At 41.0% G+C, this 9,499-nt stretch overlaps 1 protein-coding gene across 1 annotated transcript in view; it reads left to right on the top strand.

The window, feature by feature from the left end:
- Positions 1–5,359, top strand: part of LOC109234866 — a gene marked incomplete at its 3' end in the record, with an annotated part of 8,666 nt that extends 3,307 nt beyond the window's left edge. The window contains exon 3 of the mRNA XM_019400911.1: positions 5,283–5,359. Coding sequence (XP_019256456.1) covers positions 5,283–5,359 — 77 coding nt within the window. The remainder of the gene's footprint in view (positions 1–5,282) is intronic.

Raw genomic sequence — 9,499 nt, 5'->3', positions numbered from 1 at the left:
AACTACGTGTTTGTTGTAGTTAATTGATAGGAACCTCAATTAGCTGTGCCTATTTAGTGTGCATAACTCGGGAGAGAGTGCATATTTAGGTAGTTGTTGAACAACATCACTCCCAAAGTATAAGAGGGATCTATAACTGCGGGTTTAAAGGCAGGATTAGGGATAACGAAGCCTTGGGTGCAATCTAAAGTGAGCTGTAATAAACAAAGCCAGCTAGCGTAACTTGGGAGAGTGCGTCTAGTAAATTATGGTAATTACTCGGGAGAGAGTTACGACAGTCAGAGCGCTCATGATTGGTAGAGAATACTTAGGCGAATTTATAGAAAACGTAGCGGGAAGGATTCCGACAATTGGGAAAATTATAACTCTAGACCTCCTTAATCTTGACTCCAATCGTTATCCTTGTTAATTGATAGTTTTACGGTTTTCTAGATTTGTTAGTTAAGTAGATAAAAATAAATATTATAATCTTTATAATTAGAAAATTGTTTGGACTTGTATTTCTTAGCGATATTGAACAACTATAGCTAAGCCTTAGTTCTCTGTGGGATTCGACTCCGGACTTGTAAACCGGATTATATTTGCAGCGACCGCTTATCCTTTTTAGGACTAGAGTTGGGCGTGATCAAATTTTGGCGCCGTTTCCGGGGAACTAACGGTGTAGTTGTAGCTGTATATATTGCTAGGGTTCAAGTTTGAACTTTTATTTTGTTTTGTTTTTTCTTGGTATTTTTTTTATTACTGTTGATTTGAGAAACATGACATCTTGTAATTATGAGAATTTAGGTGTAGATAATTCAACTATTGATCTCCATACATATTGTGAAGGAAACCACCCGTGGCAAAATTTTCAAAACGTTCCTTAGAGCGAGTTATGTGCACCAACTCAATCTTATTTGTGGAATGTGTGTGATGTGTGTGGTGGTAAAAATGGTCACCTTCATGGTTGTGCTTATATTTCTTATCTTCCCCCAACCCCTTACTATGATGGTTCTACCTTTTCTTGTGAAGTTAATAGGAACAAAGAACCTGGGAATGCGGACCTGAAGGAGATCAAGGATATGCTAAAGTGTCTTCCGGAACAAAACAATGAGAAACAATTGCACATAGAAAGGCAAGAGGCAACTATTTGCAAGTTGGAGGCTCAATTGAGTCAAGTGGTTGGAGCTTTTAATGCCCAACAAGCCAATATTAAGGATAGCAGCCAAGAAGAGCATGGAATTGAGGTTTTAATTGGGGAGGTCAGAGTAGAACATCAAAAACCTAGCCAACTACAATTTGAGGATGTCAATGTTGAAGAAGTGAGACTTGAGCCAACCAAGGACTTTGAGGATATAAATTTTGTTGACTCTAGTATCATTGATGTTGAGGATGTTGAAAGTCCTGAAGTTCATGTGTTTGAGCGCATTGGTCCACACTCCAAGCATTTTTCCACATTATGTTTGGATGATGATATGGAAATAGAGTCATCTGAACCAATCGAAGAGTCAAGGAATGAGGAACAAGGTGCATATATTCCGGAATTCTTCTTGCTAGAAAGTCAGGATTACATACCTCATACAAAGGCCAAGGAGTGCAGAATACTACATTATTTCCTTGGGCCAGTTAGATTCGTTCCACCGCCCCATGACCATAATCATAAGCTTGAATCAAAACTTGGGGTTCAATTCATAAGCTTGAGGTAGAGGCAAAAAAGTGATTCGCGTCGTGCCGCGACGTTAAATCAAGCGCTTGTTGGGAGGCAACCCAGCTTTATTGCTTTCTTTTATTTATTTTTATTTTTTTTAATTGTATTATTCTTGTAGTGTCGATTTTTTATTTTCTAGGAGCGTGGAAAGCAAAGCTATTGGAAGGATGCAATAGCAGATCAAATGGTTGGAACTAAGTGTGAGGTACCCGCACGAAGGACCAAACCTGAGAGAAGTCTGAGTATCCCATGAACTGCTAGTGCTTCGGCCTTTGGCCTACCAGGGAGTTTCTCTTACCCTCTTATGGTTATGCTGTGCATTGGGGACAATGCACAATTTTAAGTGTGGGGTGATGAGATTGTCTGGGTAACTTTTCATGCTACTTTAGCTGTATTAGTTTAATTAAATAGTATTTTTTTTACTAAAAGATTGGACTTTTCCCGACGATGGATCTATTAGACAATTTTCTTGAGGGATTTAAGTCTAAAAAAAAAGATTTTTTGTTTTGTGTTAAGTAGTGTAGCAATTCCCCCTTGGTTTTTCTTTAAACCACTGTTCTTTTCCAAGGGTTTTATTTGAACCGGGTGTAGTTAGTTTTTTTTAAGGAATAGGAGCCATTGTGTTGTGTTTTGAATTGAAGCAATATCTCTTGACTTTGTTATGCATTGAGAATAGTGAGTACGTTGGTTGTGACGCTTAGGTTCAGTTTTTGACTCTTGTAGAAGTACCTTAAATTGTATGATCTTAACTTTGCTTAACTGCTTTGACTAGAGTGTCTTGATGAAACTAATCCTGAGTGAGTTATGTGCCATGTGTGTGTAAGGATTTGTTATATTCTGTGCATTGCATTTGATGCCTAGAACTTGCCCCGTGTGTTTGCAAAGCAAAATAGTAGTTTTATTCAGTCTAGGAAGTGATATAGGCATTTCTTTGTTGAGCCAGATATGTATATTTTACCCGCCTAATTGTTATGTATCGTAGTTATCCCCTTTGAGCCTGTAATCCTATTTTTTTGGCAATCACATTACAAGCCTTACCCATTTGTTTGAATGGACTATCTATTTGAACCTTTTAACCTCTCATAAGCACTTGAATTGTGATGATTTATGTAAAAGTTAAAGTGTGGGGTGGTTGGTTTGGCTTTTGAGTGGAACTAATGAAATCAGGAGAAAGGTGCACTGTTTTGAACAAGTAAGAGCCACTTGAATTGAAAAAAAAATATAGTTGTATTGCTGTGAAAAAAAAAATTATTTCTTTGATAAGTGGTGGCTCTTGATGTAAGTGTGCTTAAAGAAGAATGAGGTAATATACATTGATGTGAAGGTGGAGTTTGGTTTGACATAAGTATGGGGTTTGAATGTTAAAGTATATGTATTAAAGTGCTTAGGGAGGTGTAGTCACTCTTATATCTAAATGTATCATACCCGTCCCGTAGCCTACATTACAACCATCCTAGATTGAATGAGCTCGATTAGTGGAGTAGTACACTACGGGCAAGCTTATGGTGCATCTTTTGTGGCATATGAATGTTATTTTTGAGAGTGAGTGAATTCTTTCTATCTTGAGTTCCTAAGTGTTCTTAAATTTTATTGTGTGGAACTCCTCTCTTTTGTTGTGTGAGGCCACTTGATTCATGAAGGAAATGTAATTTCAGTGACCTCTATGTTAGAGTAAGTGGGCGAGTGATAATGCGTGGTACTTGTGAGTCAAATCTTGAAGTTAAGATGTTACTCTTTTGTGCTTAATCTATATTAAATATTCTTGGCATAATGAATTAGGAGAGTTGTTTAAAAAGGTCGTGTCTATAAAAAGTGTAGTTTGATTGCTCGAGAACGAGCAATGGTTTAAGTGTGGGGTGTTGATGTTAGGCTAGAAACCCGTGTTTTAGCCGTAGTATTACATGCCAATGACTGCATTTTTTACGTGCGTTTGAGTTCAAATGATAGTGAATTGCACTTAGTACGTGTTTTATGCCTTGCAGGAAGTGATCCTGAGCTCAAAAGTTAATTTGGAGCTAAATTGATCAATTTGGAGCTTTGAAGTCTGAGTAAAAGCCCAATACATTAAGACGGGATCGTGTTCGGAGGTCGTGTACCAAGTCTGGATGTTAAAAGAGGACGAAATAAGTTTACTCTGAGAAAATTGCACTGCTGCGCCACATGGTGCGCCGCAAGGCGCGGCGCAGCAGTGTAAAATGGTGCCTGACTTGAAAATATGAAGCTGCAGCTAAAATGCACTACCGCGCCGCATGATGCGGCGCGGCTGTTCAACTTTTACAGAGCGAAGTCCTAGTTCGCGCAGAAAAGGTTTTTTTCATCTGTGCCCGACCCTACTTGGTATAAATACATGTAAAAACGCTATTTTGAGAGGTTGGACACACTTTTGACATAATTTAGACCTAAGGAGGCTAAGGCGGGGATTCGACCTAAGGAGTCAAGAACACACTGGGAGCAAGGCGGAGGATTCTTCAACGAGTTTTTCCTTTCTCTTCCTATCTTTCATTGTTGGTTATGATTTTTAGTATTGTAGTTTTACATGCTATTATGAATAGCTAATTTGTTATCTAGAGTTTTGATAGAACCTTTTGTAATATAAATTCTTGTTATGTTTTTATATAATTGAGCCTTAGTTTTTCTCTATTTGTTCAACTACGTTTATATTGTGGTTGGTTGAAGAGCTCTCAATTAGTTGTGCCTATTTAGTATGTATTACTCGGCAGAGAGTGCATATTTAGGTAGTTGTTGAACAACATCACTCCCAAAGTATAAGAGGGATCTATAACTGCGGGTTTAAAGGCGGGATTAGGGATAACGAAGCCTTGGGTGCAATCTAAAGTGAGCTGTAATAAACAAAGCCAGCTAGCGTAACTCGGGAGAGTGCGTCTAGTAAATTGTGGTAATTACTCGGGAGAGAGTTACGACAGTCAGGGCGCTCATGATCGGTAGAGAATACTTAGGCGAATTTATAGAAAATGTAGCAGGAAGAATTCCGACAATTGGGGAAATCATAACTCTAGACCTCCTTAATCTTGACTCCAATCATTATCCTTGTTAATTGATAGTTTTACGGTTTTCTACATTTGTTAGTTAAGTAGATAAAAATAAATAATATAATCTTTATAATTAGAAAATTCTTTGGCCTTGTGTTTCTTAGCGATATTGAACAACTATAGCTAAGCCTTAGTTTTCTGTGGGATTCGACTCCGGACTTGTAAACCGGATTATATTTACAGCGACCGCTTATCCTTTTTAGGACTAGAGTTGGGCGTGATCACATGATATGGCGCTGCTTCAGCTCACTGAGGACATAACCTTTGATAGGAGAGTGTGGAGGTCGAGGATTAAGGTAGAGGGTTAGTAGGTAGTTTATAGTTGTTCACCGATAGTCTTAGTACTATGGATGTCCCTTCATATTTTTAGATTTTTATTATGTTATGTGATTTTGTTCGCCTCAGGTATTGTATTCCATGTTGCTATTATTTGGTACCACTTATCCTTTATCTCTCCCTTTTTCTTTTATCTTCCATCTTTCTTCCTCCCTTGCTTTCCCCTTCTTCTTCTTGCCCTTCCTGAGCCGAGGGTCTATTGGAAACAGCCTTTCTACCTGCATTAGGTAGGGGTAAGGTCTGCGTACAAACTACCCTCCCCAGACCCTACTTGTTGGGATCAAACTGGGTTTGTTGTTGTTGTTGTTGTTGTTGTACGCATCAGGGATCCTGTCAGCTATTGGAAGAATCAAAGATACCAGGTGGCCCAGGACTATCCAAACCGATCCTTCTCGGAGGAATCCAAACTTGATGTGTAAGTATCAGGGCACACACGGCCAAAAGACCAAAGATTGTTGGTAGCTAAGGGAGGAGGTGGCTTAGTTGATCAATGAGGGTCACAATCGAGAATTCCTCAGTGATCGGGCTAAAAATCACCTTAGGGAAAGAGATGCAAGAAAAAATGAGCAGGAAGAACCACAACATGTACTCCACATGATCATTGGCGGTGTCGACGTCCCACAAGGACCTGTGTTCAAACGTACCAAGGTATCGATCACCAGAGAAAAAGGGACTCGCAGCTATGTGCCCGAGGACGTCCTATCATTCTGTGACAAGGAAGCAAAAGGCATATCCCAACCGCACAATGAGGCCCTGGTAATTTCTATTCTTTTAAATGAAATTCAAGTTAATGTTCTAGTGGATCCAGGTAGCTCAGCAAACATAATCAAATCGAGGGTCGTAGAACAACTCGGCTAGCAAGATCAGATTGTACCTGCATCCCGGGTCCTAAATGGCTTCAATATGGCAAGCAAACAACAAAGGGGGAGATACTCCTACTAGTAAACGTAGCTGGAACCGTACAGGATACGAAATTCCATGTCATCGAAGGTGACATGAGGTATAGTGCACTCCTCGGGAGACCATGGATACACAACATGAGGGCAGTGCCTTCAACTCTTCACCAGATGATGAAGTTCCCAACAGATGATGGAGTGAAAACAGTTTACAGAGAGAAACATGCTGCAAAGGAGATGTTTGTAGTCGAGGAAGTGGTGCCGATACCACAGCCTTCCACCTCGAAGAAGTCGAGCACCAAAGGTAAACAGGTGACTAAATAGCAATCACTGCCCCCAACCTCGACAGAATCGGAGCAACAGGTAACCGAAGACGAAGAAGAGACCTTCTTTACTCCTCGAACCTTCGTCGTTCCCGAAGAGTCCGATGCAACCAAATAAACTGTCGAGGAACTGGAGCATGTCATAATGATCGAGCACATGCCCGAGAGAAAGGTATACCAGGAAATGGGATTAACCCACGAACTCAGGAAAACACTCATTCAATTTCTTATTGATAATATGGATTGCTTTTCTTGGTCCCATTTTGATATGACAGGGATTCCACCGGAAATCACAACACACCAGCTAAGCATCGACCCCAGGTTCAAACCGGTAAAGCAAAAAACGATGCCCCAGTCCGAGGTGAAACATGCGTTCATAAAGGACGAGGTAACCAAACTTCTTAAAATAGGGTCCATTCGGGAGGTAAAATACCCTGAATGGTTAGCCAATGTAGTTGTGGAGCCTAAAAAAGGAAATAAACGTAGGATGTGCGTAGATTACAAGGATTTAAACAAAGTATGTCCGAAAGATTCTTTCCCACTGCCCAACATCGATCGTATGATCGATTCCACGACCGGCTACGAGATCCTAAATTTTCTCGATGCCTACTCCGGATACAATCAAATTCAGATGAGCCCGGAGGACCAGGAAAAGACTTCGTTTATCGCTAAATTTGGAGCTTATTGTTACAACTTAATGCCCTTAGGGCTAAAAAATGCGGGAGCTACATATCAACGCCTAGTTAACAAAATGTTCGAAGAACAAATAGGTAAAAATATGGAAGTTTACATTGATAGTATGTTGGTTAAGTCCCTGCGCGCATAGGACCATTTGACTCATTTGCAGGAAACATTCAAAATTTTGAGAAAGCACAACATGAAGCATAACCCTGAGAAATGTGCCTTCGGATCATTTCGAGGTCATCAGATCGGAGTCATAGGTTCTTTTCTTTGCTAAAAAAGAAAAAAGATTTTGTGTGGACCGCGGAATGTCAGCAAGCCTTAGAAGAATTGAAGCAATATCTATCGAGCCCGCTTTTGCTTCACACTCCGAAGGTAGATGAAAAATTTTACCTATACTTGGCAGTATCCGAGATTGCAGTAAGTTGTGTACTAGTTCGAGAAGAGCAAGGTACGCAATTCCCTTTTTATTATGTGTGCCGAACTTTAGGAAATGATGAAACTAGATACCCTCACTTAGAAAAATTAGCACTTGCACTGATATGCGCATCTAGAAAGCTAAAACCATATTTTCAATGTCATCTCATATGTGTATTAACCACTTACCCCCTTCGAAATGTTTTGCATAAGCCCGAGTTATCGGGCCGACTGGACAAATGGGTTGTCGAACTTAGCGGGTACGATATCGAGTGTCAACCCCGAACGGCCATCAAGTCGCAAATCCTAGCTGACTTTGTGGCCGATTTTACGCCGACCCTCGTACCTGAAGTGGAGAAAGAACTCCTGCTAAGATCGGGTACATCATAGGGGGTATGGACCCTGTTCACGGGCGGTGCCTCGAATGTGAAAGGGTCCGAGCTTGGCATTGTCTTAAAGCCACCTACGGGTGGTACCGTTAGACAATCTATCAAAACTTCTAGGTTGACTAATAATGTGGCTGAATATGAGGCCATGATTGGAGGTCTCAAACTAGCTAAAAGCTTAGGGGCAGAAGTCATTAAAGCCAAGTGCGATTCACTGTTGGTGGTAAACCAAGTAAACAAAATCTTTGAAGTTCGAGAGGATAGAATGCAACGGTACTTGGATAAGCTACAGTTAACTTTGCACTGCCTCAAGGAGTGGACTCTGGATCATGTGCCTCGAGAACAAAATAGCGAGGTCGGTACACTTGCTAATCTGGGATCCTCGGTCGAAGAAGATGATATTGTCCCGGGGACTGTCGTCCAGTTATCGAGGTCTGTGGTTGAAGAGGGTCATGCTGAGATAAATTCAACAACTTTGGCTTGGGACTGGAGGAATAAGTATATCGACTACTTGAAAAATTGAAAACTCCCATCGAACCACAAAAAATCAAGGGCCCTATGAACCAAGGCTGCTAGGTTCGCATTAGATGAAGACGGAACACTGTACAGGAGAACGCTCGATGGGCCATTGGCGATATGTTTAGGACCAGGGGACACCAATTATGTTCTACGAGAAATCCACGAAGGTACTTGTGGGAATCACTCCGGCGCTGAGTCTTCGGTTCGTAAAATTATTAGAGCGGGGTATTACTAGGACAGCATGGAAAAAGATACTAAGGAGTTTGTCAAAAAATGTGATAAGTGCCAGCAGTTTGCGCCAATGATCCATCAGCCCAGGGAACAATAAAACTTGGTCTTATCCCCGTGGCCTTTCATGAAATGGGGAATGGACATAGTCGGCCCTCTACCAACAGCCCCAGGTAAAGCTAAATTTATTTTATTTATAACTGATTATTTTTCTAAATGGATGGAAGCACACGCCTTCGAGAAGGTCAGAGAAAAAGAAGTTGTTGACTTCATGTGGGACCACATCATATGCCGGTTCGTGATACCTGCCGAGATTGTATGTCACAGTGGAAAACAATTCATCGGCAGCAAGGTGACGGAGTTCCTCAAAGCACATAAAATAAAGAGGATCTTATCAACACCATACCATCCATTTGGAAATGGACAAGCTGAGTTAACAAACAAAACTATCATTCAAAACCTGAAGAAAAGGTTGGACGATGCAAAGAGGAAATGGAGAGAAGTTCTATCCGAGGTCCTTTGAGAATATCAAACAACATCGAAGTCTAGCACGGGGGCTACTCCGTTCTCTTTACTATATGTCTCAGAAGCCCTCATCCCTGTCGAGGTCGGAGAACCCAGCGCCAGATTGCGACATGCATCGAAGGAGTCAAATCACGAGGCTATGAATACTAACCTCGAGCTATTAGATGAAAAACGAGAAACAACACCTGTTCGGATGGTCGCGCAGAAGCAAAGGATCGAGAGATACTACAATAGAAGGAACAACCTTCGACATTTCGGAATCGGGGACTTAGTTCTACGAAAAGTCACCCTCAATACTCGAGACACGAATGAAAGGAAATTGGGCCCGAATTGGGAAGGACCGTACCGAGTCCACAGAGTTGTCGGTAAAGGATCTTACAAACTTAGCATAATGAAAGGTGAAGAACTGCCGAACAATTGGAACATATCATTACTCAAACGATACTATTGC

Source organism: Nicotiana attenuata, chromosome 11 (genome assembly GCF_001879085.1).
Source record: "Nicotiana attenuata strain UT chromosome 11, NIATTr2, whole genome shotgun sequence".
NCBI lineage: Eukaryota > Viridiplantae > Streptophyta > Magnoliopsida > Solanales > Solanaceae > Nicotiana > Nicotiana attenuata.
Note: the sequence above shows the minus strand (reverse complement) of the source record. Positions and strands in the feature narration are given on the sequence as shown.